Consider the following 16,942-nt stretch of genomic DNA (forward strand, 5'->3'; position numbering starts at 1 on the left):
TGCCTATAAATGTCTCAAAATCTGATTTGAATCTTTCTGCTTCCTCTTTATGTCAATAAAACTATTTTTTGCCTTACTTTAATATGATCTATGTATGTTTGAGTTTATTTGTGCAAAATAAAACTTCAAAAAAATTCAAACAAGCGTGCCCTTCACACACACTAACGGAAGCACTTTTTAACAACTTTATTCAGTAATTTAAAGTTAAATATAACAGTGTTTGTAACTCAGATTCTTGATCCTGGGGAGAATGGTGCAATAAAGTGTAATAAAGCTTTTCCAAAACATAACAACAGGTAAAACAGATGTTATTGATGAAGGCAGGCTAGTCTCCTGCTTAGGTACACAGTGATTGCATTTTCAAAGCAAGTTCATGAAGACGCATCATTCATGTGATGTTTTCATGCACACATACAGGGGCTTTCTGCATTAAAGGACGGGCTTAATTGCTTTGTGCTATGGACTAAAAGGTGACGCTGGAGGAGGGGCAACCATTCTCACTGCATTATATTCCCTATATTATATTTATAAAAAGAAAACTATAGACAATAAAATAAAATGCAATAAAAGCTAGTCATTAGAGGCGGGTATTTGTTAGTCCCAAGTCTTTTGTAAAATGTGCAAACTCTACACACAATTTAAAGTGAAAGCTCAAGACTTACATTCCGAGCAGGACTTTTAAACATCGGCTAGTAATAACCTAGTCCATCCTGAGGAGGTCAGTAGCAGCAGTGAGCTGAACACAATGATTTACAGCATCTTTAAAACTTCACTTATTTGTCCGATCCGGGAATCCCTCCACCACCTCCTTCATCCTATTCCGCTCCCTCCCTCCCTCCTCCTGCAAGCCACCCCGTCCACCGACAGCGGCGCTTCCCGTGACGCCTCGAACGGAATCAGATTCGGACACATGCGCTCTCACATCAGGTCCCTGCCCCCTGATACACGGCAGCGATAACGGGGTTACTTTCCGTATACCGTCTAGTTCCAGCACTGATGGGAACCTCGGGGTCTAAGACATATCGGTGTGCATAGCCTTCTTCTCCAGCTGACAATACCATGAAGTTAGAAGTCCTTCTTCTCCTCCTGTTGGGTTCTTGCAAGCTGTCCCCCGCGAAGATTGCCGGTGAGAAAACTCTTGATATATGTATATATAAATATAATATTTCTTTAGAAGACATACTCTATGCTCAGTAATGCCTCCACCCATTTGTTCCATGTTGTGCAACATCCGCTAATAGCTTTGATTAAACTCTGCATAAACTCCGATGACCTTGTCAAACGGGAAAGCGCAAACTACTACCAACTACTCACCACTGGTCTTATAAAGCAAATGGTTATGTTTACATTCCCACGTTTCTTTTCGGATTTAAAGATTCAGTAACTTGGAGAAAGCATGCAGACTTCTAATTGTGCTGACAACAACAAAACAGCAAAAGCTGCCATTTTTGTGAGACGAATTAAGCTTTTTTAGCGCAACAAGATAGTCCTTTTAGCAATGTAACGCAGTAATGCGATGGCCCTAGCTCTGCTTCTCTTGGAGCTGACTGGTCATCAGGCAAACAAGAACACAGGTGTCATATATCAGCATCTCTGCACCTGTCCTTGAAAGTACAGCCAGAGCTTGTGGGATTCAATCATCTGTAATGTGGCTTTTATGTTTGCTTGGTGGATCCTTTATAGCATTTACCCTGTCAGATGATGTCAGACAGATGTGAAGCCAGAGTGGAAAAAAAAAACAAAGCAAAAACGCTGCAGGTTAAAGGTGGACACTCTTCCTCCCGGTCCCTCAGCTCACACACATTAGTCCTTGCACATGATGTCCCTTGTGTCTGATATTTTAGATGTCTCTCTCCATCGACATTACAGTTTCTGTTTCTCTGGTGGCTTTATTTCACTGCAGACTGACTGATGGGCTGACTGCCCAGCTTCTGTGCACAGCCATATTAACCATTTATCCTATCTTGTTATCTTGTTATGCAGTGTGTGTGTTTTTTAGAGGAAGAGTAAATGCTCTACTTTCTATCCCTGCCACTTAAAATCCGGCTGGTGATGGTGAAAAGCAGCTGCAGTAGGAGCACAGTTGTTATTATTGTTGATCCATCCTCCCTCTTCTTTTTCCAGCTCCAAATAAGTTTGTGTCCTTGGCGGAGATGGAGGATGCTTTATTGAAGAACCTTTTCCAAGGCTATCAGCGCTGGGTTAGGCCAATCCAGCGTAACAATGACACTATTAAAGTACGCTTTGGACTCAAGATCTCTCAGCTGGTCGATGTGGTGAGACGACACACGCACACGTACAAACAGATCAGTTTGCAACTCCTGTTAAAAGTGGCTTCCTTAGTTTGAATTTTACACAAGTTTTAGTCTTTCAGTCTTCCTGTGAGATTTGTTGGCAACATCCAAAGTAAAGAATATTGCAAGCCTTGCCCTTTAACAGCAAAAACTATATGCAAGCATGAACCTGCTTTGAAAATGCAATTATTGAAAAAGTATCAAGACACTGAGTTAGATAAAACACGTGTAACACATATAAAAGAAATATAAAGAGGTTGTTCTGGTTTCATCAGTCCCACCATGTGTGGTGCTGAAATAGAGCTCAAGCTATCTCTTCATATTTGTGACTACACTGTCTCTTTTTGGAGTGTTTGTTTAATATTTCAGAGGCTGGTTGCAATAGGTTGAGATGGTTTAGGTGCTCCGGAGGAGAAAACTGAACACGCTAATGGAGGAACCATGCTTCTTGGCTTGAAATATTCATCTCAGCCAGTCCATATTTAACTTTTCTTCTCTTCCTTCCAACAAACGCAGCCAGAAATGAATTACTTAAAGCTGTTTGTGGCAAATAGGAAAGGTTTAGGTTGATCTGTTGGATTCTGGGAAAGAGAAAGGGCGACGGAGCTAAACATAAAAACAGCAGCCTGCCTATGCTGTGTATGTGCCCTGACTCTCTCTAGGCTGCTGCTCAGCTCTGTATTAGATTATGGTTCACCTCTGGTCTATGTGATCACCAAAACATTCAACTGAGTCTGACAGCTGAGGCCTGCGCTGGATATGCTGAACATCTCTGAATATGTCTCGCTCACGTCTGCTAAGGTTGTTGAACTTGTTTTTGTTATTAGCACAGCTTCCTGCACCCACTTTTGGTACTATGTTTTCTTTGTGTTTACTAAGAAAGTGGCAGATAAATCAGATTCTGTCAGATACAGTGGAAACCGAAAAGATGATTTGGTTCACCTCAGCTGGGTTTTTTTTTATTCACTAAAACAGTAACAGACAATAAAACATTTGAATGAAATAAGTGATCTTGGATTTCTTTGTAAACTTTTTTTTATGAATCATTTAAGCGTGAACCAGTGTTGAGTCTACACTGAACAAGTGCCTTAGCGAAGAACCAATTTTAAAGTGTATCTTTAGGTACTTTGTTACTAGAACTCTGTTACAAAAGCAAGTTTTCATTTCTTTAGTTGAATCTTTTAAAAAATGCCAAAGATATAAAATACTGTTTTTGGACTAATAGAATTATAACATGAGACGGATAAGGCTGAGGTTTGCCAATGACACGAGAATTTGACTCAAAATCTGTGGCGATAGGTTTCATGGAGTGATGAATCCAAATCTGAAATTTCTGGTTGACATTTTTGTCAGTATGTACAGAGGAAGTCAGGAGAGGGGTATAACAATGAGTGCCATGTTTTACAGCCATCTGTAGAACACAATGGAGGCTCTGTCAGCGTTTAAGGTTGAACTTCAGCCTGTGGTTTTGGAAACTTTGTCAAAATGGATGGAACTATGAACCCAGAAAAGTATCATCAGACTTTGATCCACTAACATTTGGGAAGCTTCTGATTGGCAGTGCCTTCATCTTTTAATATGACAATGATCTCAAGCAAATTGCCACTGCAGGAAAAGCATACTTGCATAGAAAAACACACAGTGGAACACCATCAGTCATGGATTTGCCTCCCCATAGCTCAAACCTCAACATTACTGAAGCAGTGTGGGATCATGTAGACAGAGGGCACAACAAAGGGCAGCCAGTATCCAAAGAAGAGCTTTGTACATCCTTCAAGAAGCCTGGAAAACTGCTCCTAAAGAATACTGAATGACAATGAAAATGAGCTTGCAGCTAACACAGCTGAAGAATAAAAGTGTCCATGCCAAATGTTGACTTTCAAGCTTTTAAGAATTCTACAAACTCTGTTTTTGCCTTATTTTATTTCTATGAATGCAATTATTTCCCATTTTCCCTGAAAACATGCAAAGACATCAGGGGTGTCTTGAGTCTTATGCACAGAACTGAACAACCCAACCAAAACCAGCCAAACAAGCAAATATATTTCATTTTCATAGTTGCATTTTAATGTGCAAATCCAACAAATAATAAAACAATGGGTTGCAAAAATGATTTCTTCTTACGTTTTTGGAAAGTATTTTTACATAACATATTTTCCCAATTTTAAATAATAATATTTTTTCTATTTTTTATGTTTTTGTCTTTTAGGATGAGAAAAATCAGCTAATGACAACTAATGTTTGGCTGTGGCAGGTAAGACAAAATGAACACAATGTTGTTGGGCAGGAGCATGAAAGATAGTACAGAATCATCCAAGAGACCATTTATAAACATTTTCTCATAAATGTTAATCAGTTTATTTTTCATGATGCATTAACAAATAACACATGGTTTGCAGGTAAAATGAGACTGACTTTTTGAATGTAATGTATTTTAAAACTAATATATAGACCCTTGATTTGCTTAAATAAGCTGTATGTATGAGCAGTTGGTTCAAATTTAATATTTAGTTGTTATTTGTATAACTGATGATGGGCGACAGAATTCATAAAGGAGTCTGTTATAGAGGGTATAGAGCTATTGGACTTTTTAATAAGTTTCATCAAGTTTAATTCCAACAAATACAAGCAAATCACAGTATTATTGAGTGTTGTTTATACGTCTGCTGATGTGGCTTTCTGCATTTTTCCTTGACCAGGAATGGATTGATTACAAGCTGCGATGGAATCCAGATAAATACGGAGGAATCACCTCCATCAGAGTTCCTTCAGAAAATATCTGGCTCCCAGACATCGTCCTGTATGAGAAGTAAGGCCGCTCTGAAATTTCAGCAATCCAGTGACTGATGATGTGAAACATGAGTCTGTCTGTATGAAAAACACTAACACAACGTGATGCTATCTATCTTAATTGCTTAAAAAAAACTTTCTTTGAGTGTAACCAGCATGTTGTATTATAAATATTATAATTATTTAATCTTACACCTCATCTAAAAAATCAGTAACACTGAGCTGTGCTCAGAAAGGCCACTCTACATTTACTTGACCACTTATTAGGTTTGAGCCTGTCTTAGTTGCCATTGGTCAAGTAGCAGGGAGCGATGTGAACTCAAAGAGTCCATAAATTTTCAATTTTCATGTGATTATCAGTTGAACTACAACAGGTACATAAAAACAATTCATTACCAAAGAGATGGACGATTGCATATAGTAGTATTAATTTAACAGTTTCATGTAAATGGACTTAAGATGAGAATTGACTTGTGTTTCATATTTCTTCAGTGCTGATGGGCGGTTTGAGGGTTCCCTGATGACCAAAGCTATTGTGAAGTACAACGGGGCCATCACCTGGACACCACCTGCCAGTTACAAATCTGCCTGCAACATGGATGTCACTTTTTTCCCTTTTGATCGCCAGAACTGCTCCATGAAGTTTGGGTCCTGGACCTATGATGGCAGCATGGTGGACTTGGTTCTCATGGACAACCAGGTTGATCGGAAAGACTTCTTTGATAACGGGGAGTGGGAGATACTCAATGCTACTGGTGCCAAAGGAAACAGAAAAGATGGCTTGTTATCCTACCCCTTCATCACATACTCCTTCATCCTGAAGAGGCTGCCTTTGTTCTACACGCTGTTCCTAATCATCCCTTGTTTGGGTTTGTCATTTCTGACCGTCCTGGTCTTTTACCTCCCCTCAGATGAAGGAGAGAAGCTTTCACTCTCTACCTCCGTCCTAGTGTCACTTACTGTGTTCCTGCTAGTCATTGAAGAGATTATTCCCTCCTCCTCCAAGGTCATACCCCTGATCGGAGAGTACCTCCTCTTCATCATGATTTTTGTCACCCTCTCCATCATCGTCACTGTCTTTGTCATCAATGTCCACCACCGCTCCTCAGCCACTTACCACCCAATGTCGCCATGGGTTCGAAACCTCTTTCTTCAAAAACTGCCCAGATTGCTGTGCATGCGAGGGCACACTGACCGCTACCACTATCCAGAGCTGGCTCCCGAAAGCCCTGAGCTGAAGTCTCGCTCTGGAGGTCGGAGAGGCCAGAAGACAAACAGTGGTTCGCTCGGACCGACTACTTCTGATGGGAAGGACGAAGAAGCCTGGGGTACTATGTTGGAGAAAGCCATCTATTCGGTGCGCTACATCAGCAGACATATCCGTAAAGAACACTTCATCCGTGAGGTGTGTAAAGTATTTATCAATAAACATTAAATTCTTTTGACAGATTAAGAACTTGATGTTTATATTGCACATACTCTTTCTGTAATCCCATGTCTTATTTTTGCCTTTTCACAGGTGGTACAAGACTGGAAGTTTGTGGCCCAGGTGTTAGACAGAATCTTCCTTTGGGCTTTCCTCACTGTCTCAGTATTAGGCACCATCCTTATCTTCACTCCAGCTCTGCAGATGTTCATGAAAATCACTCCTCCAACTCCAAGTGAGGAACAAGCTTCAGAGCCGTTACACTGACGAGGCAACTGATCATCTGCCTTCAAAGAAAACATTTTTTAAACATGGTACCACTGAGCAAGAAGAGCCCACTGCAGGCACCTTTTGCAGGATTTTGTTGACTATCTGACTCTTTCTGTTAAACCACTGTGTAAAATATACATGCGAATAAGTCATCAAGTCACTATGTCTGTTTTGTCAATATCATAACGTTTCATCTGATTATATTGCCATTTTATTCTGGTTTAAGATATATATGACAACCTCAGTAACCAGTAGTCTCACCTGTGTTCAGTTTCCGTTCGCAAATTGCCAAAATAAAAAACAACAACAAAGAGATGCTTCATAAACTCTACACCAAATGGTATTTAGCTATCAATATACAAGATTAAGGTAAAACCCCATAATTGCCTTATTTTTTATGTTTTTAATCAACATCATATTTAATTTGATATTTTTTTCTTGACATACTTTTTTTTCAAATTCAAAACAAATTTCTACTCTGGGAATTTTGATTAAATAAAACACCCATGAGGGGGTTGTCAAAGCTATTATTTAACAGTAGGCTACTTTTTTGTGGTAAACTGTAAGAAAAATAATTTCTGCAGACAGCCTTTAAACTACCTTAAACAGAGATCCCACCACCTCGCAAAACGTTTGACTTTTGATTTCACACATTAGGGGAAATAAAGTATTAAAGGAAAGATACTTAACTTGCTCTTCCCTGTGTGTTTTTTTTTTCATGTGACAAGGCATGAATAAACCCGAAATAAAAGTAATAAACAGTAAAAGTTAATGTTAGCAATAAGTCACTTCATCTGACTTATGCTAATAAGTCAGATGTCAGACTTATGACTAATGCTACTGAAACAGCATCAGTAAATGCTGTTTCAGTAGCATTTACTGATTTGTCATTTGTGTTGTCCTCATCAGATACATTTTTCTCACTGCAGACAAAGAATACATTTAAAGTAACAAAGTGTACTGGATTAATGAAAACAACCCATAAAAGTTTTGTTGTTTTTATTGTTTCGATGTACCTAATCAAACCAATAAAGCTGGTTTAAATACACAAGCCTGTTTAAGATAATGCTGTTTTTAGACTCGCTTAGAATTCAGCAAAAAATGTATTTGCTCATCATGTTGTGTGCACAATTTAAGTCACTGCGTCACAAATGGTATGACTTATCCCCCCCAAACAGTATCATTTTAGCTTTGGCTAGAATCTGTGATTTAAAATCTGCATCTTGCAGCACCACCTGGTGGTAAATCTCATTTCGTTTGATTCTTCGAATACTGTTGAATACGTTTTAATTAATGGCATAAAATCATTTTATTTCCATTAATAGACAATCCCAAAAGACTAAAGAAGCAAAATGTTCAGTTCAATTTAATTTGATTTTATTGTATGAAATGCTTGCATAATTTTTCTACAAAAATCCAATAAATTTGACACAATTGCTGAAAACAAAAATTTCCCCCATGCTGATATAGGAAATAATGGTCACGCTTCGTAACCAATGAGAGGCTTAACTTGAGTAAAAAAGCTGACCAATTAATGAGATTCTAAGACTTTCTCTCCAAATGTTGCGTTCATGTCATAGTGCGTTTGATCGCTAAATCTACAGTTCAGGCAGGCTCTGAATGGAGAACATATTCAAAAACATCCCATATCAAGTAAGTCTTTATATACTTTATTAACTATATATTTTGTATATATGCTTTTATAAACCACTTTTTATGAAATGTTTTCCATTTAATTCCTTTTTAATTGGGCCCCCAGTCTTCTTTTTTCTTTACTACCCATTACGGCCGGTCAGGCTGTCCAGGTGGGCGCGTGCATTGCGCAGCATCTCCATATACATCCTGTTGTTTTCGCTGCAAAGTAAAATACATATAATGAATATTGGCTTTAAGTTTGTATGATCAAAAGTATCATAACTATATTAAAAGCAAGTTACAGTGATCATTGAAGTTACTTCGGTTTGGGCACGCTGACTGTTAAAACAGTAACCATTGTTGTTTCCTTTGCAAACGTGTTTGATTTAAAGTTATGTAAGTAATGTACTCGATAAACATACATATCAAATGATAATGCGTTACCCCGATGAAGTTGGAAGAGTCTGACACTAAAACATTCAAATGTAATTTTATAGCGACAAACAGTTACGTCACTCACGTGGCCACAGAGCGGTCAAACATCAAGTTGCTCATGTCCATGTAATACTGCGCATCTGTTCGAATGGCTGTCCAGTACTCATTAGCCTAATGAACAAACAATTACATGAAACGATTCTTAAAGTGACTCACTCTATATGCTTAGAACATTTCACTAACATTTACCTGCTCCTGAACGGTGTAACCCCACTTGTTCTGAGAGTGGTGTGGATCCCAATGACCTGCCTGTCTCTTCAGCCTGATGAATCCCTTAGCCTCCTCTTCCTTCAGGAAAGGGGCAGCAAAACCCCCTAAAAACATTAACATTGACGGACATAATACTTGTAGGCGCATGTATTAAATAAGAATTCCTAACAAAACTGACATAAATAGACGTCGTGAGTGAATCCTGGATGTTAAGTAGGTCTAGTAGATCTTTTTCTTCACACTGCATGTTTAAATTTTAAAACTATAATTTTCAAAACTATGTTTCATGACTTTAAATCTACAACACCAGCACATATACTTGCAGTAACAACAGAGGAGAAAACTTACCATTCAAAACGGCCAACAGGATCACAAACTTCATGTCTGTGAAATTATGAGTAAAGAAAATGTTTTAGAAGAAAGAGAGAAATGTGTAGACATCTAACTGCTTGAGCTGTCAGGCGTAAATACTGTAAAGCTTCATTAAAACGAGACAGAAAGGGAGATTTACCTGCAGCGGTGTCATTTGTCTGAATGTGTGAGTGTTTCGGATTCAGCTTAAAATCCATCATGAAAAGTGAACAACACTTTCCTTCATAGATTTTTTTTCTTTAATACCAGAAACCAAAAGGGAATGAAAGAACTCAAGCATCAGGGCAGGCCATCACTCTGAGTCAACATTTACATTTATCTGTTGCCAGCAGACCAAACAGCAGGCCTTCCCCCACAGCAGCCAGGCTGTGAGATTCAGCATAGAGATGTTACCGGCTGTATTTTTAGGCCATGACAGTCACTAAAACGTTTATTCTGTAAGACGTGTTTGGTTTAAATAAATTACAATTAGTGAAGAAAAGATGCTTACAAATGCTTTTCTCTAGACACAACTATTCTTTGCTTTTTGGCTGCATTTTAAAACCCTTAAAAACAAAAGTTATGTTAAACTTTAAAGGTATTATTGCATCAACTTTTTCCACAAAAGATTCTCCACTCATGTTACTTTGAACTCTTATTGCATTGTATTGCAATAGATATTCTTTTCTGTTTCAAATGGTATTACTAAATTCCTCATGTTTTATGTTATATAAATAACCATATATTATTGAACCCACGACCTATTTTTATAGTCTTGTAGAAATAAAGCTTGTGTGTGTATGTCTACATTTCTACCACTAGGTGTAGTCCTATCCACACTGACTTTTGGTTAGAGCATTCAATCTTTGTGTGACACAAATGGCAAAACAACTGCCATTTTTCCAAAAGAACTTTTGTAATCTGTGTCGGTATATTAAGAAAATAAGTATGAGAAAATAGACCGTGAAAAAAAAAACACACTTAAAAAATAAAACAAAACAAACATAAATGTGGCCAGATGTTGGTGCAGTAAACTATTAACATAAAATCAGGAGTAAAACTGACGAAATGAAGCAGATTAATTAATAAACAAAAACTCCAACTTATGTGATGGATTTAATGAAAGGGAAATATTAACACATAAAGCAGCATTTTCTGAGGGAAGGTAATTTAAAGCTTGCTTTTGAATCAGCTTAGACTTCAAAAAAAAAAAAAAAAAAAAAAAAAATCAACGCAGGTCCCAGGAGGATTAATTTTCATTTTTACTTGTTGAGGTGCTGCATTAGGTCTCATCCTTTTAAGTATGAGGAGGAGCCTGCCAGTGAATTTCTTTGTGTGATGTAATATTTAGGCCTACGATCTCGCTCAAATGCTGATGCAGCCACATGAAAATGACTATATAAAAGCTGAACTGAGGGTGACGGTTATCCAAAGAGATACTATCGAGAATAATTTAAACTATTTATGAACCTCAGACTTTCTCATGATTGTTTCCTACACATGTGACATTATACAATTATTTTTGAGCGTAATTGTATAATTTTTGATTTGTTTTTCTTTAACTGTGCAACATTTTCACTCGCCCCCACACAATGCACAAAACCTTTTAGCTCTTTTTGTTTGGGTTCGTCTGACACGCTCTGTCTGTCCTTTACCCTTGACACACTGCTGACCTTTTTCTACAGTAAACTACTAAGTGTGTATGAGAGGTTTGACCTTTCTGTCGCATCCCATAATAAACTGTCACCACCTGAACATTTTAACAGAGACAAATGGCAAGCTGGCAGCTGGCGGGACAAAAAAGGACGAGCTGTTTTGAGCGGACCAAGATGATCTTCATCATGTGGGCTAGATATTCACACGTACCTCAAACCAGCACATATTGGAGTGCAGATAAGATGCATATTAACTGCTGTTTTTTTTTTGTTTTGTTTTTTTTTTTGGGGGGGGGAGGGGTTGGGTTGAAAACATTTCAGATATGCACACACTTCTCAAAAGATTATAAATGACACAATGCAGATTCACGAACGTGTGCACATCTCCCACATCAAAGGTAGTGATTTAGATACAAACTAAAGCTCATCTGACCTCATTCTATCATGCACATGCACACATATGCGCCCTGCTGGGACTATGGGGAATATTTCAAATATTTAAGTTAGAAACAGGGCAAAGGACAAGATGGATGTTGAACAAAATATGTTACGATACTGAAAATTTCATGCATACTTTCTCATCATTGAGAGAATATCGAGATAGTGACAAATCTGTGATTATTTTTTCTGACTATCAGCTTTTAGTTGTACTGCGATGTGTGATTGTCAGTAATGATGTGTACTAAGTTTGTTTCACGTAGTAGAAAAATACCATAAGGATTTGAAGAGAAGAAAAGACAAAACAGGAAAGCAGTACCAGTAACGTCATAACATTAAGTAATTAAACAGAACAGTTTCCATTTATAAAAAAAAAAGAAGATAATTAACAGCTCCCTGCAGTCTTCACACTCCTTTCTGTGGTTATCATTTTCTCTTGTTCACCTCCTGGACTGGAGACATTTTAAACCTCAGCACTGAAGCTCACAATCAACTCAAAAAGGTGAAACATAAATTAAATAAGAATTGCACAGTGGCATCTTTCATGTTCATTCACATTACATACGTTTGCCAAACAAAAGTGTTGGGATTACACCTGTACACGTCCTTAGGGTGAAAAATCTGAACGGTCTGTCTGAAAAAGGACTGTAGTATTTGGGTGAAAGAGTCCAGAGTATCATCAGCTGCCAGTTTGATTTTAAGAACTTTGAGCCTAGAGATGTTTTTTTTTTAAATTGTGTGTTTGTGCAGTTGTAATGTGCACTGTGCATTGTTAAGTGGGGGCAAACAGCTATACAGAGTGTAGGAGGAGGCAAAACAGTGGAGAGAAAAACATAAAGTGAAAAGAAAATACTCCTGGTGCAACAGAGCCACAGAATCACTTTATAAACACAAACACACACAGAGACAGTACTGCATGCATAATGATGTACTTAATGTTTACACTCAACAAACACTTTGTTAGATGCACCTTAGTAATGTTTTGGACCCTTTTTGCCTTCAGAACTGCCTAAATTCTTTGTTGTACAAGTTTCTGGAAATACTCCAGAGATTTTGGTCCATATTGAATTGATGGCAATTCGAACAATTGCTGCAGATTTATCAGCTGCACATGAATGATGCAAATCTCCAATTACACCACATCACAAAGGAGCTCTATTGGATTGGGATCTGGCGATTTTGGAAGACATTTGATTACAGTGAACTCGCATTCTTGTTCAAGAAACCAGTTTGAGATGATTCAAGCTTTGTGACATGGTGTGTCACTGTGTGTGATTTGTTTACTTTTACTTCCTTCTCACTCCCTAGATGTTTTTTTTTTCTTTTACAGTGAGATTATTTGAAAGGATGAAGTTGGGATCAGAGGTTTCACACAGCCCACTGTGGCTTTCGGGACCACCTATTGAACAGATATGGGATGCTGTACCAAATCAGATCTAACAGCATGAATCTCCTCAGATTGAGCTCCATGTGGGGTAGGAAAAATAACTAATACCAATGGCGCAGGGCTGCTTCTTAGATAATACGCCCCTATTCCATTGAGAGAAGAAGAAGAGAGAAAGAGACAGGGAGCAAAGGCGGTGAGAACATTTGGAGAAATATGCAATGTTCCCCCTCATTGCCTGTTGGATTCTATTTCCGACTGAAATTATTTATGGACTGGAATAAATAGGTCATTTGATTATAAGCCAGTCTGGCACAAAAAGGAGACAAATATGACAAAAATGCAGTTGATGAACCTCTTTGTAAAGCTGGGAAGGGGGAAATTGCAGTGCGACGCGTGGCACTTCAATAAATGAGGATCTACAGCTGTGGGAGATGGAGGGTATGCACTGGTGATCTGTACCTGCTTCTTGGGTCAGAGTAAGATTTCCTGTCCAGGACAAACAGTGAGATTAAAAAAAAAAAAACGGACAAATGACAAATTTATTTATCTGGTATTTTGATAGCTACTCTTTGACCTTGTGTTTGATTTAAATGTGCACTTAGCAAAAGAAAAAAGATATATATCAGTCACTGCTCAGAAAAGGCTATGCAAAGAATCAATCATGTGATTTGACTGATTGGACTGAGCAGATTGGTTTAAATCTTGCAGGATGTTACTTTCAGGCTACAATACTACTCGTGGGCTTAAGTAGCTTGTTTATCTGAGGTAGATAAGAGTATTGATACAACTTTTATTGCACTCAATAGTGATATACGGCTACCAACTAATAACCTTATCCTAAGTTCACTAATGAATACATTTATTTACACTGTCAGAGCACTTATGCCATTTGGAGTTTTACTTAGGGTTACATATTCCTTTATTACTTTTAGATCTGTACTTATATAACAGTGCACAAATGGAATCAATCTTCATACCTTACTCTGTGCGAGAAAGATACGATTTATTTTCCATGAACATCTAAAAAAAAAGTCCCTGTTTAATTCTACTGTTTACTGTAATAGACTGCAGTGTATACAGTCGTGACTGGGAGAGAATACACACAGTCCTGTTTCTATCACTTCAGGGGACTTTACATTCAGGGTTTCGTTACATCATTGCCTGAGGTCAAACACTAACATTATCACCCCCAGAATGTGAGCAATATAAGTGGGCGGCACGCACACGCACCTTTATTTGATTAGACTAGTTGAGTTTAAGTAGACACTAATGTAATCTTTAGTCAGTGTCTCGTGAGCATGTTGTAGGATTTAACATTCAAATGTGAGCTAGTTTTCAGCGTTAGCACACAATTACTGGGTTACAAGCATCTCATCAGCCTCATCTGTGCTCACACTCCTGTGACAGAGGCTATTACTTTACTGTATCCTGTTGTGTTACCTGTGATGCGCACTCAGGCTGGGAAGGAGGTGCACTGTGCAGCGTTGTGTGCGTGTGCGTGTGAGGGAGACTGAAGCAGCGTGAACGTGCCAATCTGAACTCCGCACTCCTGTCTGTCAGTCTTTTTTTTTCTTTTCTTTTTGCAAATCTCTCACGCCGTCCCGGTCCCCTTCGTTTTCCCCAGCCGCATGTTCATTCCACCGCCGAGCCGGATCAGAGTTCCCGTCTAGCCGACACAACCGCTGGAGTTCACTGGACGGTGCCAGCATGCGGTGCCACAAGTTTTGGAAACCGTGTTCGCTTGGATTTTATATTTGGATCGTAATGCTTTTCAGAGGTAGGTTTTGGGGCAAAGTTGTTCTTCCCCTCCAGTTTATACAGATGATCTTATGAAGGGTACCGACTTGAAAACGATTTTTGTTTTTTTGTTTTTTTTGAGGAGGATGGTAATTTAGACCTGAGTTTACGTCGTCAAACGACTAGAAGGAAATCTTTTAAGCATTTTCGGAAAGTTTTCTAACATTAAAAAAAAATCAAAATTGATAGGATAATTTTAAATCGTCTGACATAAACAAACCAGAGTACGTTTAGATAATTTCATATCTGGATATAATGTGGGATTTTTTTTTTACCTAAGACCTCACAGTACAAGACTAGGTGACGGTTTTTTGTTTAGCAATCACCATATACCTGCTGAATAACACTGGCTGCTGAATCTTTACAGCCTGGGTAGGAAATTCAAAGATTTATATAAATCTTTGAATTTCCTACCCAGAATCCAGACTAAAAAAAAGTTAAAGACGCAAAGAGTTATTTTTAAACACTGAGCATATGTATGCATTACTCTCTACATTAATGTTTGCTTCGTTGAATGATGATGGTGTGCATGCATGACTCTATAATGCATTGCTAAGCCCCATCCCATCATCAGCATCATCATCTAACATCTGGGTTGGTTACTTAACTCAGTGGTTTTGCTGAATCTGCTTTCCAAAGCACTGCTTTATGCATAGACATATGTCCACCGCGAACCCGAACCTGCCACCTTCCACTTCATCAGTCAGAAGGGAGGCAAGACCAGGAGACAAGGTCAAATCGAGTGATAAGACATTCTAACACATGTCACATATGGCTGTTGGCATGTATTGGTAATAGCACGCTAGTTATCCTTGAACAGGGTTAGCATGTAATGACTTCTCAGAATTGTGTGGTTTACCTCTTTCTGTTTTGTTGTTTTACAAGAAGCAAGAGTAAAAACTTAACTGTCTTGGAAGCTTAGTTTTGCTTTATTAACATATGTGGACATGAACCAAAAAATGAAGGGAAGCGCAACAGAATGGATACGGTTTGTTTCACCCATTGATGGGTTTTTTTTTACTGTCTTTTAAGTGGCTACCAAAAATCAAGCACAGACACGACTCCACAGCATGCTGTTCAAATGGGGCATCATAACTGATGAAGCAAAAGCGATGAGCCCCATGCCAAGTAAAGGGTATTACCCCTCTCCATGTTAAAGGGGACAGAGGGAAAACAATTAATCCATTAAAGTACTTCAGGAAGTAAACTGGCACATCCAGAAAACATGCTTAGACTCACAGGGGTCCAATATAAAGACTGTAACCTCCCCCAACCACCCACAGACACACACATACACCCACCCACATACACCCACACTACTCTGACTATACCAATGGCATCCTACTGAAACAACAGCCTCACTGCATATGTCTGACTCATAATCAGATGTTTTTATTTAAAATAGCAGGGAAAAAACAAGACAAAGCAAAAAAAGAACAACCTGAACTAGTCTTCTACCAAGTGTTTCTAGTCTTCTAGTGTTTTCAAAATTAAATACTGGTTGACCATAGAGTTGTATTTGTTGCATCCATCCATCCATCCCTTCTATTCCCTTGGATAGGTCACCAATCTATTGCAGGGCTAACACAACCATTCACACTCACATTCACACCTATGGGCAATTTAGAATGATCAATTAACCGTACCCCACTAATTGCATGCCTTTGGATTGTGGGAAGAAGCCTGAGTACCTGGGAGAACTCATGTAAACACGGGAACAACATGCAAAGTCCACACTCTTAAATTGTTAATGTCTAGAATGGCTAGCTAGGGTGGTAGTGGTGGGAGAAATTTATGTGTGCACTTGTATGTGTGTGCAGAATATTTATAAATGTTAATATTCTATAAAAACTGTTTATATGTTTAGTAAAATAAAATAGTAGAGTTTTATACTTAATGAGAAAATATTAATGATTACTTTGGATTTAAAAATTAATTAAGGTTGATTTCAATTGAAAACAGGGATGTAGAGGTTCTTATGGTAGTTTCCTCCACTCTACTGAGTCAAACAAAACAGAGCAGTGACCTGAAAAAACTGATGTTGTAGAGATCTTTAATGTTTTCTAGTTTTGGTTATATTTATTTGTAGCCCACACTCAGCCAGCACGTGAATAAAGACTTAAAGCTCTCCTCAAATTATTTTCCCATCCTTTACCATCCTTGGAAGTCTGTGATTACTCAACATTTATAACAC

At 38.3% G+C, this 16,942-nt stretch overlaps 3 protein-coding genes across 4 annotated transcripts in view; 2 read left to right on the plus strand and 1 right to left on the minus strand.

The window, feature by feature from the left end:
• The first annotated feature begins 668 nt into the window (after positions 1-668).
• LOC146524771 (neuronal acetylcholine receptor subunit non-alpha-2-like) lies at positions 669-7,091 on the plus strand. Its single transcript, XM_085135537.1, has 6 exons — positions 669-1,126; positions 2,125-2,276; positions 4,504-4,548; positions 4,994-5,103; positions 5,577-6,489; positions 6,604-7,091. The coding sequence occupies exons 1-6, from the start codon at positions 1,060-1,062 to the stop codon at positions 6,775-6,777; spliced, it is 1,461 nt and encodes a 486-aa protein (XP_084991663.1). The 5' UTR covers positions 669-1,059; the 3' UTR covers positions 6,778-7,091.
• A 727-nt stretch (positions 7,092-7,818) lies between these two features.
• Positions 7,819-10,518, minus strand: LOC146524772 (uncharacterized protein C3orf85-like). 2 transcript variants are annotated; one of them, XM_085135609.1, is made up of 4 exons: positions 9,469-10,518; positions 9,100-9,224; positions 8,936-9,021; positions 7,819-8,634 (listed from the first exon to the last, which is right to left on the minus strand). In XM_085135609.1, exons 1-4 carry the CDS (start codon positions 9,500-9,502, stop codon positions 8,556-8,558), a joined length of 324 nt encoding a protein of 107 aa, XP_084991735.1. In that variant the 5' UTR covers positions 9,503-10,518; the 3' UTR covers positions 7,819-8,555. The 2 variants fall into 2 exon arrangements, with proteins under 2 accessions (XP_084991735.1, XP_084991726.1); XM_085135600.1 differs by lacking the exon at positions 9,469-10,518 and having other exon boundaries at positions 9,100-9,460.
• A 3,738-nt stretch (positions 10,519-14,256) lies between these two features.
• Positions 14,257-16,942, plus strand: part of LOC146524773 (neuronal acetylcholine receptor subunit alpha-7-like) — a 42,024-nt gene continuing 39,338 nt past the window's right edge. The window contains exon 1 of the mRNA XM_085135525.1: positions 14,257-14,728. Within this exon, the coding sequence (XP_084991651.1) occupies positions 14,659-14,728 (70 nt within the window). The 5' untranslated portion in view covers positions 14,257-14,658. The remainder of the gene's footprint in view (positions 14,729-16,942) is intronic.

The sequence above is a fragment of the Neolamprologus multifasciatus genome, chromosome 2 (assembly GCF_963576455.1).
Source record: "Neolamprologus multifasciatus chromosome 2, fNeoMul1.2, whole genome shotgun sequence".
NCBI lineage: Eukaryota > Metazoa > Chordata > Actinopteri > Cichliformes > Cichlidae > Neolamprologus > Neolamprologus multifasciatus.

What these genes read in the sequence shown, in the direction of transcription:
- LOC146524771 (XM_085135537.1), top strand. Translation starts at nt 1,060, where the DNA reads ATGAAGTTAGAAGTCCTTCTTCTCCTCCTGTTGGGTTCTTGCAAGCTG. An exon ending in GTCCCCCGCGAAGATTGCCG is followed by an intron (nt 1,127 to 2,124) that starts GTGAGAAAACTC and finishes TTCTTTTTCCAG; the next exon opens with CTCCAAATAAGTTTGTGTCC. An exon ending in TCTCTCAGCTGGTCGATGTG is followed by an intron (nt 2,277 to 4,503) that starts GTGAGACGACAC and finishes TTTGTCTTTTAG; the next exon opens with GATGAGAAAAATCAGCTAAT.
- LOC146524772 (XM_085135600.1), bottom strand. Translation starts at nt 9,267, where the DNA reads ATGCGCCTACAAGTATTATGTCCGTCAATGTTAATGTTTTTAGGGGGT. An exon ending in GTTACACCGTTCAGGAGCAG is followed by an intron (nt 9,022 to 9,099) that starts GTAAATGTTAGT and finishes TTTGTTCATTAG; the next exon opens with GCTAATGAGTACTGGACAGC. An exon ending in TTTGACCGCTCTGTGGCCAC is followed by an intron (nt 8,635 to 8,935) that starts GTGAGTGACGTA and finishes TTTACTTTGCAG; the next exon opens with CGAAAACAACAGGATGTATA.